General features: G+C 42.8%; 1 protein-coding gene across 5 annotated transcripts in view; it reads left to right on the top strand.

The window, feature by feature from the left end:
* Window positions 1-9,481, top strand: part of AKAP13 (A-kinase anchoring protein 13) — a 290,352-nt gene extending 280,871 nt beyond the window's left edge. For all 5 annotated transcript variants that reach the window (XM_087704310.1, XM_087704313.1, XM_087704311.1 and 2 more), the window contains 3 exons: window positions 1,698-2,126; window positions 2,997-3,315; window positions 5,266-9,481. In XM_087704310.1, coding sequence (XP_087560436.1) covers window positions 1,698-2,126; window positions 2,997-3,315; window positions 5,266-5,315 — 798 coding nt within the window. In that variant the 3' untranslated portion in view covers window positions 5,316-9,481. The remainder of the gene's footprint in view (window positions 1-1,697; window positions 2,127-2,996; window positions 3,316-5,265) is intronic.
* The last annotated feature ends 3,307 nt before the right edge of the window (window positions 9,482-12,788 follow it).

Here is a 12,788-nt window from a genome sequence, read left to right as displayed (position 1 = left end):
GGGTCCTCATTTTATCTACCATGGAAGGATGAGTCAACTTTGAGCCTGCAGGGGTTCAAACTGCCAAATTGCAGTCAGTCAGCAGAAGTAGCCTGCAGTACCACATTCTAACCATTGCGCCACCTCGACTCTCTGAATTAATTGAATTTCAAGGAGGCACATGGTATTTTTGGAATGAGGTCCTTCGCATGCTACTCAAAGACTAAGGGTGGCCCTTAATTAAAGGAATGGAAAGAACAAGATGCTTATTTATTATTCAGGTTTCTGGAAGCCAGTATATATATATATCAGCATGCTGACAAAAGGCCTTTAGGAGAATTACAACCCTCATCGTGGTATTGGAAACTTAAAATTAACAATCCAGACAAGTAGTGATCAGTTTTCCCTGACCTCATAATTCCTCATAAGAAGAGCTATGTCAAAGTCATGGGAAGAGCCCTTATTCCAGGCAGGGTGAATGAAATATAGGAACTCTTCTAGCGGAAGGAAGAATGTTATACGGGATAGAAAGATAGCATTGGCACTGAGACTCGTCTTTCATGTAGCCTCGTAGAAGGCTAGCAATCAAAGATAGCAATAATGCTTAGATTTATATGCCACTTCACAGTGCTTTATAGCACTCTCTGGACGGTTTATAGTATCAGCCGCTTGTCCCCAACAATCAGGTCCTCATTTTACCGATCTCGGAATGATGGAAGGCTGAGTCAACCTTGAGCTTATCAGGATCGAACTCTAGATGGTGGGCAGAGTTAGCCTACAATAATGCATTCTAACCATCAAGGACCAGCAGTCAAAGATGTAGGTGTTCTGATCCAGGCTTCCCCCAAAAGCACAAAGTAGATTCATGGTCCCAACAGAATCCCTTTTATTAAATGAATGTGAATCCCTCTCATTCACATTCAGCAAAGGCCTGGCAAACAGTCTTTCAAAGGAGTAATTATGACTATAGACCTTATCTATCTTGGAAAGCTGCCATGTAAATATTTTCCAAACTCAGTACTGTGCAAGGAAAGACTTGAAACAGAGTCTCTGAGATTCACGGACAGATTTTCACACTCCTGAAACAAATCTAACAAACCAATGAAAGCATTGTTTCCTGCAAAAGCCCCCTCCCCTTTCACTCCTCTTTTATTTCCTATGCGAGGGGCCATTCACCTTCCATCTGTGACTTTACTCCCAAGTCGATCCTGATTTCTGAGTTCTGTTCTTCTGGCAGCTCTGCGTATGCGCACACTGGGAACAGGCTCCAGCTGTTCCTCTGCCTCACTTCTGTCTAGCTCCGTAGGTACCTGATCACTTCAAGACGGCCTCGGCACTGTGTCTGCCTCTGATGCAGAGCCCTCGTCCAAGCCTCCAGGACTGGGCCATGGTCCTCCCCAACCTCCTCACTGTCTGACTCTGCTGTCAGCTCCGCAGGCCACCGGTGTGCCACAACAGTAGGGCCCAAATGGAGGAAACTTTATAATCTGAAATAGACTCATTGACCTGTATGGTTTGGAATGATTTGCAGTACATCTAATTTGGCAAGATATTTTAATGTTTCTATTTAATTCTTCTCTAAAGCCAAAGCCTCTCTTATGGGGATTGGCTCTCATGGGTTCTTCGCAGGGATTTTAGCTCTAGTTTTGTGTTGCAAGCATAGGAAGAAAATTACCCAGCCTAATTGAAAGCCACATCTCCTCTTTTCCTTTTTATAGGCTGTGGTTGTGCAACAAGACACCTACATCGAAGACCAGAAGCTGCTGCTCACCGAGAAGACCTTGAGCCGCATCTCCTTCCGGCCCAACTCCTTGATCGAGCAGGAAAAGCAACGCAGCCTGGAGAAGCAGCGGCAAGAGCTCGCCAATCTGCAGAAGCAGCAAACTTTGCACCAGGAGGAAAGGAGGAAGAAGGAGAAGGAGTGGGAGGCCAGGGAGAAAGAGCTGACCGAGTGGGAATCCCAGCTGAGCCAGAGGGAGGAGCAGATCCAGAAAGGACAACACAGCCTGGAGAAGGAGCGGGAAGAGCTGCAGCAGAAGAAAGCAGCCTACCAACTCGATCTGGAACATCTCCGGACGGCCCAGAAGCAACTGGAGAAAGAAAAGGAGCAAATATCTCAACCCCCGTTGGAACCCAATGTCAAACCGGTAATTGCTCCTTTAGCAGTTAGACTTATATACCGCTTCATAGGGCTTTCAGCCCTCTCTAAGCGGTTTACAGAGTCAGCATATTGCCCCCAACAACAATCCGGGTCCTCATTTTACCCACCTCAGAAGGATGGAAGGCTGAGTCAACCTTGAGCCGGTGAGATTTGAACAGCCGAACTGCAGAACTGCAGTCAGCTGAAGTAGCCTGCAGTGCTGCATTTAACCACTGCGCCACCTTGGCTTTGCACTTGTACGTTTTCTGGCGTCAAACGAAGGAGGCATCTACAATCTCTGCTTTTTTCAGACCTTCCACCAAGGAGGCCTGAAAGAGGCAGAGGTTGTAGACCACTCGTTTTCAAATTACGACCTTTCTGTTGAACCTGTTGAGGTGTCTTCTTCATAAGATCAGCAATGCTTTGTTTCCACAACAGCATGTGCCGCATTACTGATTTTCTTGTGCATTATACAATCCACGATCCCAGATATGGATTCTCAAGTCACTTCTATTCTATTCTGGAAGCACCCCCCCTTTTTTTAAAATCTGAGCGATCTTATCCATGTTGAGATGCTCTTTGATTTTCTCCTTATGTATATAGTAGCCATCAGAGGGATGCAGTGGCTCAGTGGCTAAGATGCTGAGCTTGTCGATCAGAAAGGATATTGTATCTCTTGTATTCATCAGTCTTTTATTTGGTCTTTTATTTTATTGCTGCTTTTATTGTTTTATTTTTATTTATTTTGCATTGGTTTTCTTTTAACATGCTTTATGGTGCCAGGGAACTGAGGGTGTTGGAGAATTTAAACACGTAATAAATGCCAACATGGACAATCCATTACCATAACAATTTTCTTTTGTCTTGTGTCTTCCAGAATCCCAATCAACATGCCAAAATGAGCAGAACCCCTTCCCTTCTTCCCACAGAGGACTTGTCTTCAAGACAGTTGGGTTCCTCGCTGTCCAAAGGGCCCATGGATACAGAACTTTCTGCCTCATCCAAAAGGAACAGTCTCTCAAGGACGAATAAAGAAAAGAGCTCTTTTCATTTGATCGGCACTACAACCTCAGGCCAAGCCAACAAGCCAACTGAAGGATCTGGGCAGATCCCCAACCGCCTCTTTGGCTTAGCCAAGCCGAAGGAGAAGAAGGAGAAGAAGAAGAAGAGCAAAAGGGATCGTTCTCAGACTTCTGGTAAGCAGTAGGGTGGGCTTGATGTGTCGGGGTTCCAAAAAACACCCCCGAACGAAATAAAACTAAGAGGCTAGAAGTTCCTCAAAGTTTCTACTTTATTAGAGATGTCATGTTGGCACATCTGGGGAAACCCGAATCTGAAAGCTTCCAGGTTTTCCCCACCCAGTTGAAAGTTCACAATCCTTGCCCCAGACCCACAAGTTCATCCCATGGTCCAATCCAATCTTCACATTCAACTGGATACAAGTTCCAGGCAGTCCCATCCAGGTGCAGGCAGGTATCCTTGACTTTCAGAGTAAAGAATGTTGTTATGGCTAAGATTCTACCGCTGCAACAACAACAACAACAAAACCTCTCTCAATTTCCCAGACTAAAATACGTGGCAATCAGGAAGCAAGAAAGAAAAATGGCTTCCAAACTGACAGGATGTTTCTAAAGGTTCCTCTCAACTAAGGAAAGAAATATCTCTCACTAACTTGATTGCTTGTGGTCCACATCTGAGTCTTGTCTGCAGATCAGTAGGCAACAACAGTAGGGATGTTTGGAAAGAATAAGTTTGTGGCCTCCCTCAACCAAAAGAGGGACAGTATAGTTGAAAAGCTAAAGTGATTGAACTAATACTGAAAAAAAGATTCAAGTCTACCCTCAGTTAGATGGTCCTTACCTGTGTTGGAGTGAATAAATATTTGAGACAGCTCCCACATTGGCAGAAACACATCAAAAAGGCCATTTTGCTGTGATAGCATGTACAACGGGAACTTGATGTTTTCATGGGTTGTTCTGTTTGTGTAGGAGAAGGAATAGCAGCACTGGGGGCAGAGACAAAAGAGGAATCAGCCTAGAATCTCTACGTTCCCACTAATGGTCCAACCTCTCTTGAATTTCGTTAACCCTAAGCTACCAACACAGTGCTGGCCATTAGTTGAATAAATTCCTATGCATAAAGCACATATGTGCTAGTTGTTTCCGACTCTAGGAAGCAGTGCTTATCTCCGTTTCAAAGTCGAAGAGCCAGCGCTGTCTGAAGACATCTCCGTAATCATGTGGCCAGCATGACTTAAAGCCGAAGGCGCACGGAGTGCTGTTACCTGTTATATACTTACCCTCCCCTGAACTACAATTATCTTATCTAACTTTCAAGTTGGAAGGGGTAACATTTTACAGTAGTAATGATGGTGTCATCCCACGTTGATTTTCCGAATAGATTAGAATAGAATTCTTTATTGGCCAAGTGTAATTGGAAGCACAAGGAATTTGTCTTTGGTGCATATGCTCTCAGTGATGTTTGGTTCTAATATGAAGTGAAAGCTTTTGCTGATGCGTTTACGTTTTCTTCTTATATCGTAAAGAAGGAAAGGTTGCTGACTATGGCAATATGCAAAAAAACATTTAATCGATTGACTTTGGGTGGACAGCTGTGTGGGATTTGCAGAGGGTGGATTCTTGTAAGGATCATTTCAGCTGTAGGGACTCTTCACAGCCAACCTCCATAAGGGTGGTGACGTGTAGATAGATAATTATGTATTTATTGTATCTCTTGTATTTATCAGTCTGCTTCATCTCTGATTAGGCTTCTGGTAGGATGCAGTTAGGGCTCAGGTAGCTCAGTGGCTAAGACAAGCTTGTTGATCAGAAAGGTCAGCAGTTTGGTGGTTCAAATCCCTAGCACCACGTAACGGAGTGAGCTCCCACGGACGTTCGGCGTTTGGTCATGCTGGCCACATGACCACGGAGACGTCTTCAGACAGTGCTGGCTCTTCGGCTTTGAAACGGAGATGAACATCGCCCTCTAGAGTCAGGAACGACTAGCACGTATATGCAAAGGGAACCTTTACCTTTAGGATACAGTTGACTGCTCAAGTATTCAGCAGTGCATAAGGAAGCCAGGAAATAAAGCCGTCTCAGATGTGGGTTGATATTATTTTGATTTCTTTTTCTTTTCCCCCTTAGATGCTCACTCTCCAGAAGGAGCACCAGAAAGCGAGGAAATCTTTTGCTGATCCCATGCCTTGTCTCCAGCCAGGCCCCTTACAGATCTGCCCTACAGTGAGAGGCCAAAGAATCGAACAACTCTTCTTTATTCGAGACATTGAACTATGTTGGGCTTTATCACCTTTCACTCCTACAATCCACTGTCCATTCCCACTTCTGGATCTTCTTGAATACATCACATCTGAAAACATGTTAACAAGGGCAAGATGAAGAGGAGAAGGAGGAGGAGCAATCACATGGAAGAACTGTGGATACAGCCAAATTGGGCAGGCTCAGTTTGGGTTCAATGTGGTGTGAAGAGCTCTGATTCTCTGTTGCAACGCTAGCTTGTGACTTACCTAGGTGGATATTCCTTTCTTTCCTTTCCATCTTGAACAACAGGGAATTTGTGAACAAGGTCAACAAAGCTCACCTTCTCTTAGGAAATCACCACCCAAAATTTAAAAAAAAAACCTTCTATAGGGAGAGGGAAAAAAAAGATGTGACTCTCTACCCAGTGTCTCTACACTGGTCTATATAGATGTAATGTATACCCACTTCTATACATACTTAACTAAATATATAGATATATACACACTCACAAATAAATGTAGCTCCATATCCTTTGGATATGCTGATATGTCTGTACAGAAAAGCTAAGGGACTTTAGACATAGCCTAACGGGGTTGAGTGTAACTGTCCAGGGATTGGGTCCGGGCTACACAGCCTCTCTTGGTTTGAGTTGCAAAGTTGGCCTCCTGCACCAAGATCATAGGGACCATTTTGAAGTGGAAGGGCCCCTTAAAGCAAGATTTCTGGGGAATGGTTGAAGCACATTGCCAAGAGGAAAAAAATAAATAAATATAAAATGTATTGGAACCAACGCGGGGCCTTATATTGGAGGTGAAATGCGCTGTAAATTAGAAAACCCACTCTAGATGTCATCTCAGAAGAGTTACAAAGAGAAAACTTAAATCGCCCCGAATTTCCATGGAATTGTGAGGTGCATCCTAACTGCCTCTTTACCTAGGAAGCAACACCCATTGAGTTGGCTATGCGTTTGAAGAATCTGAAGAAGATACAAACTCAAACCATATACTCTCTCCCTGCTTCCCCCGGCTTCTCCTCCCAAACTCCTGTACACGTTTTCTCCCGTATCGTCTTGCTTGAAACTATGTTGAGGAGGTGGCAGACTGTCACCAGGGTGAGAGAGTTGTGATAGAGAAGCACAATTATGTTGGTTTGGTAGAATGTGGATTGAAGAGACTTCCCCCAATACCCTGGAATGTAACTTTCCAGATTGGATAGATTTGTTGCTTTAAGAATTGTAGAGTTCCCACCGCAATGCTATCATTTTTTGGGGTGAGGACAAATCATCATTTTTGAGGTGGAGTTGCCAGGAGTTGAAAAATGTATGTAAAAACTCTTTGCTGCAAACCTACTCCACTCAAACGCTCCTTTAAGACTTGCCTTAATAGAGAAAAATGGTCTCTTCCTGATTTATCCAAGGGCAACCAGATCTTCATCAGCACGTAAATGTATATTTGGTTTTCTGCATATGTGGATAGTCTTCCATCACAGTTTCAGAAAAATAAGTCCTGTGAAATTTCATCTCCTTGGCATGGAATGTAGGAAAGTGCTTTCCTTCTGTTTCCTCACCTGCAAATGGCTATTATTGGTCTCTCCTCATCTGCTAGGCCAAGAGAAGGGAATGTTTCTCTCTTAAGCTTCCTTTCTGCACAATTTTGTTTAGAAAAGCACAGTGGATGCTTTGCTCCAGGCAAGGGAGCAGGTGAGAAAATGGATCAGTTTCCGTTGATCATTCACGCCAGCAGTAGATGTTAATTGTCAGGCCTTCCTTCCTTCCTTCCTTTCTTCCCAAGTCTAACCCTGTAGCATCGTCTGGCCCATCATAGTGCTTAAGGAGTTCTATCTCGCTCCAGGGTTTAAATTTAATCTCCTCTCCCATTAGTGACAAAACTGCAAGAAATCCGACGTGGTGAGAAAGGAGATATAGGAAGAACCAATAAGCAGCTCAGTTTGATGTTTTGAGATGAGTTATGGAAGATCATTCTTGTGTTGCCAATCTTTACAATCCACTAACACCTTGTCGCCCAGGGATTATTCTGATAGGCTGAGCAAAATAGCAAGGAATCTGTTTAGCTTTAAAGCTTGGGGGGGAGGGGGGACACCCATTTTTGGCTATCCTTCAAAAGAAGGTTTTGCACTATTGTTCCACCCTTGTGTTCTCTCTCTAGAACATCTCAGGAGCCATTTTCACACACCACCCAATTTGCAAAACCAGGATAAAAAGAAAAAGAAGAAAAACTTTTAACGAGTGTGCCTTTACATATGTAGATGATCTCTGGGGATCTGGCTGAATCTGATGTTCTCTAAAGGAAATTCACGCTGTCCCAAAAACAAAGCCAGGGGCAGCTAGAGAATTTTATTTCTGATATTTTTTTTTATTTTTATTACCACGATTACATGATATTTGTTCTCAGTTGCAAGCTGGGCTTGTGTTGGGAAAAATATATATCTTTCTGTTTGTTTGAAAGAAGTCTGGATTTTTAAAATGACAAATGTTTACTTGGATTGTCTGGGATTTTTTTTTTTTGCTTTATTTTAAAGCTGGGCTTATGAAGCCAAAAGAATGTTTGTTTGTTTGTGTGTGTGTTGGTGTGTATTTGTGCTTCTTTTTGTTGTTGTTGTTGTTGTTGTTGCTACTACTACTACTTGTGTAAATATCTCCTTGATTACTGATGTGCTATTTGAATAAAACCAGCATTAAATGCTATCAACCACTGCTAGGAAAGAACCTCTTAACGTTTCAGCATCTCTTAGCCAAAACAAACTTAAGATGCTAAGATTGGTGGCTAGCTCTTTGTAGAAAATTGAAAATGGGTTGAAACTGGATTTGGCTCACACAGTGTGAATGCTTATACCAGGAGTGGGCTTCAAATACTTTAGCAAGGGGTTCTGTCCCCGGTTGCTGGGTGGGCTTGGCCATGGTGGGTGTGGCCTACTTAGCCTCCTGCACCACGGTGGTGGTGGTGGGGGCATTTTCACCTTCCCCAGGCTCTGGAGATTTTTCTCACGCCTCCGGGAGGACGAAAATGGCCTCCCCAGGCTGCAGAGGCCCCCTGGAGGCCGGAAATGGGCCCATTTCTGAAACTTCCAGTAGGCCTGTTTTTTGCCCGCCCTGAGCCTCCACATGCGCCTGCATCCAAAATTGGCTGCGTGGGGACTCCTGGGAGTGGTGGGGCGGGGCCAGCCAAGAATGGGATTTGGGGGTTCTCCGAACTTCACAGAATCTTAGCTAGAGGTTCACCCAAACCCCTGTCTTATTCCACTGTCATGGGTGCTAAAGGGGAATGGCAGGTTTTGAAAAAAAGAAACCCACTTCATAACCGCCAAGGAACAGCTCTGCTGCACCAAACACTCTTGAGTTGACTACTTCTTCCTGCAATGGAATTCAATCTTAAGTTTTGAAGAGAGTTTAATTTACTTTTGATCTTGTATTCTTCCTCTCTGCAAGTGCAGAGAGAGAGAGAGTTAGTAAGATGGGGAAAGAGCCAAAAGCGATACCAATTGATACAGAAAGCTCTTAGCCAAAAGTCTCTGCTGCCATTCTTCCTTTTCGTTACAGCGAGGCCACATATAACCCGATGGAGATGGATTTATGTATTTCGAAGAAATCTCTGGGTATTATGAGTTCTTTATATCTTGTTCATTTCCTGTTCAGCTAGATTATTGGTTGGTTACTGCGATGAGTTCTTTTTGGCAAGGATTGTGTGCATTAGCATCACAAATTATACGACAATTCATTTCCTCTCACTTGAGTTCCTCCCACTTCTTCCCATAGGCTTTTGAGAAGGTACCAGTTGCGTGTTTCCGATTGAAATATATCTTGAAAAGAAAAGGAAAAACCTTTAAAAATAAAAAAATGTACATCCATAGAGAGTCGAAAGGAAAAAAATGTTATATATTCATTTGTAATTATGTAAAAAAAATATATGCTAGGTTTACGATTGTAAATTTTTAATTTCCCACGCTGTAATTTGCAAAAATGGAAAAAAACAAAACAAAACAGATTTTCATAATCTTTTATTTATCTACTTTTCTTGCTACAAAAAACAACTCTTGTAAAGATAAATTTCCCTACCCCTTTAAAATAAATGTTGATTCTAAGTCAGATGAGATTCTGCTTGTTGGCCTCTGTATATCTGTGTTTCTCTGTGTGTTGTTTTCTCACCCTTCCTTTTCAGATTGAAACTGTTGGATGAAAAAAAAACACCAACAACGAAGGAATAAGCTGCTTTATTTCGCACACAGAACAGAAGAAGGAAGCCCTGCGTGGTGACAGGATAAATGTAAATATGTTTTGTGCTGCACTGAATAGAGATGTAATCCCCCTCCAAAAACTGAATTAAATGAAGAAAAGAGAGTCTAAGAGGTTGAGGGGTAGGGGAGTCAGTACCTTTGGGAAATACCGAAATATAGATGGTTGGCTTAGCTGTCCATCCCAATAGGACTAGGTGGCTCAGTGGCTAAGACACTGAGCTTGTCGATCAGAGAGGTCAGCAGTTCGAATCCCTAGTATAGGTCTCCTACATGAGCAGGGGGTTGAACTAGATGACCTCCAAGGTACCTTCAAACTCTTTTTCTGTTTCTTACCAACAGATGTAAATAAATGGATATTTCTTCCAATGTCTACTTCATTCTCAGTGTTTTAAAGGAGCAGGAACAACCTCTATACTCAGTCAAGGAAATTGGACAAGTCTATACAGAAAAACCTGGAGGGATGTGGAAAATCACTCTGGAGAAAGAAATGTTTTCTAGCTTTAAGAGTTACACTACACAGCTAATCATTGGGAATTTTATAATGGCAATAAATTGTCTCACATAATGTTTTCACCTGTTGCATAACTTTGCACAGAGTAAAAGTACATGAACACTTTTCTTAAGATCAGAGAACATTTAGGAGAAAATATTGAGGAGATGAGTCATCTATTTCCCCCACAGTGTTCTCAGAAAAAAATGGGTATAAAAATGCAGTTGATCCCCCCCCCCCAGACTGTTTCTCTTTCTCCCCCATCTCTAGCATTGAATCAGGAAGAGGTGAGGAGTTTTCCTTGCTTTTTACATGTAGGTAAAACACTCTGTGTCACAGTGTCTTCCTTGCACTGGTAATGGGCAGTCTTTCCCAACCTGGTGTTCATGATAGAGTGGGAGGTCATCCTTTCCACTCCTGGTGACCAGCTGTCAGGGTTCCAAATAGCATCTAAAGTAAATCAGAGTCCGAGACAAAGTATTGCTCAAAGTTCCAATTTATTAAGAGAGCCATGTTGGCACATCTGGGAAAACCCGAATCTGAAAACCCGAATCTGAAAGCTTCCCGGTTTTCCCCACCCAGTTGAAAGTTCAAGATCTTGCCCTGACACTCACAAGCCCATCACATGGTCCAATTGTCCACTGCCATGCTGGCAGCTTCCACCCATCCAGTTCATTAAAGGTAAAGGCTCCCCTTGCACATATGTGCTAGTTGTTCCTGACTCTAGGGGGTGGTGCTCATCTCTGTTTCAAAGCCGAAGAGCCAGCGCTATCCGAAGACATCTCCATGGTCATGTGGTCAGCATGACTAAATGCCGAAGGTGCACGGAATGCTGTATCCTTCCCACCAAAGGTGGTTCCTATTTTTTCTACTTGCATTTTTTACATGCTTTTGAACTGCTAGGTTGGCAGAAGCTGGGACAACTAACAGGAGCTCACTCTGTTACACAGTGCTAGGGATTCGAACCACAGAACTACTGACCTTGATCAACAAGCTCAGCTCAGTCTGAGCCACTAGCCATTCCATTGCCCAACTTCATTGCCAAAAAGTTTGATAATGAACCCCACTCCCTTCTAGCACTGGTAATGTTATCAAGATTGCTATTGAAACATCTGCAAGAGAACAGCCAAACTGATAGAGCACCTTTCATTCCAACCCTGAGCTAAAAATACTCTCTTCTGTCACTATCATTTTTATCAGGATGGGGACATTTTGAGATTGGCCGATAATTGGAAAGGGGAGGTTTCTTCCTAGCCTGGGTAAGATCTGGTTATTGCCTCTTTCAGCCAGGAGTGGAGCAGAAAACACTTATCATCACTCATGTTTGCTATCTATCTGCATATTGCACAGAGCCAGCAGTATTATTCACAAAAAATAAAATTCGCTATGGGGATTGAAGGAACCCTCCAAAAGATTCAGGAACCTGGATTGGATTATTTTAGGGGTCCTTGGTGCTTTCTGAACTTGGTTGTTTTCTTGCAGATGTGTCATCACCCAAACTAGGTAACTTCATCAGCACTAAATATCTATGGAGATTCTCAGTCATCCATCAGGCCTTGGTTGTCCCAAAGGTGCTTTTTCAAGAGGCAACTGGACTTTCTGGTATTTGCTTTGAAGACGTTTTGCTTCTCATCCAAGAAGCTTCTTCAGCTCTGAAGAACTAAAGAAGATCATGGGACATAACCAGCCTTGTTGATGTTACCTAATTTGAGTAATATAATGTTTGCAAGAAAACCAACAAGCTCAGCATCAAGAATCCCCTCATTTCAACACCAACCTACCAATATTTTCCTTTATTGAATTATTTCCATTGGTTATTCAGCTCTGCCTAAAGCTACATACTGTCCTTTGGTCTAAAACGGACTAGTTTGTTTGCGAGAGACATAAAGAGGCATCACTCTAAAGGGGCCTGGTAAGCCCACGGACATGTCGGAAACATAAACCATGAAAAAAGTGATTTATGAACACTTTGCCAGCTTTCTAGCAAGGAAAGCTGTTTTTTTTAACAGCATGTGAAATAGTCACCAGACAGTAGTTGTCTCCCACTGCTTTCCCAAGGCCGTCAATCCGTGGCTTTTCTTCTTTAAACAGAGATTACTGAAAGGGAGAAAATGAGCATGAAAAATACTATTCTGTTCCCTGCTTTTTCACATAATTCTTTTACAGCCCGTCTAGTCAGACCTTGGGAACTTTGCAGTTTTAAATCCGAATCGTGTGAATCAATGCATTTCCACACTTATCATTATTATTCTTAGCGGTGCCCGTTCTTTCATTGCTTTCCCCCCATTTTTCTACAGTTAACGAGACTCCAGCTTAGATGAGAGGCTTCAAAGAAATCTAAGGACCATAGGTTTACTTTAATTGCTTATTCTAATTTAATTGCCTATAAAGCTGGGAATTCTGGAAGGATGCAACAGTACAGGTAGTCCTTCGACTTACAACAGTTTGTTTAGTGACTGGCGGAAGTTACAATGGCACGGAAAAAAGTGACATGGCCACTTTTCACACTGATGATCGTTATAGCATCCCCATGGACACATAATCAAATTTCAGAGGCTTGGCAATTGACTCATATTTATGACGGTGGCAGTGTCCCGGGGTTACATGATATTTTCTGACAAGCAAAGTCAATGGGGAAGCCAAATAGCAATAGCACTTAGACTTATAT

Source organism: Thamnophis sirtalis, unplaced genomic scaffold (genome assembly GCF_051295495.1).
Source record: "Thamnophis sirtalis isolate CommonGarterSnake01/CBP01778 unplaced genomic scaffold, rThaSir2_p1.2 scaffold_2, whole genome shotgun sequence".
Classification (NCBI taxonomy): domain Eukaryota; kingdom Metazoa; phylum Chordata; class Lepidosauria; order Squamata; family Natricidae; genus Thamnophis; species Thamnophis sirtalis.
Note: the sequence above shows the minus strand (reverse complement) of the source record. Positions and strands in the feature narration are given on the sequence as shown.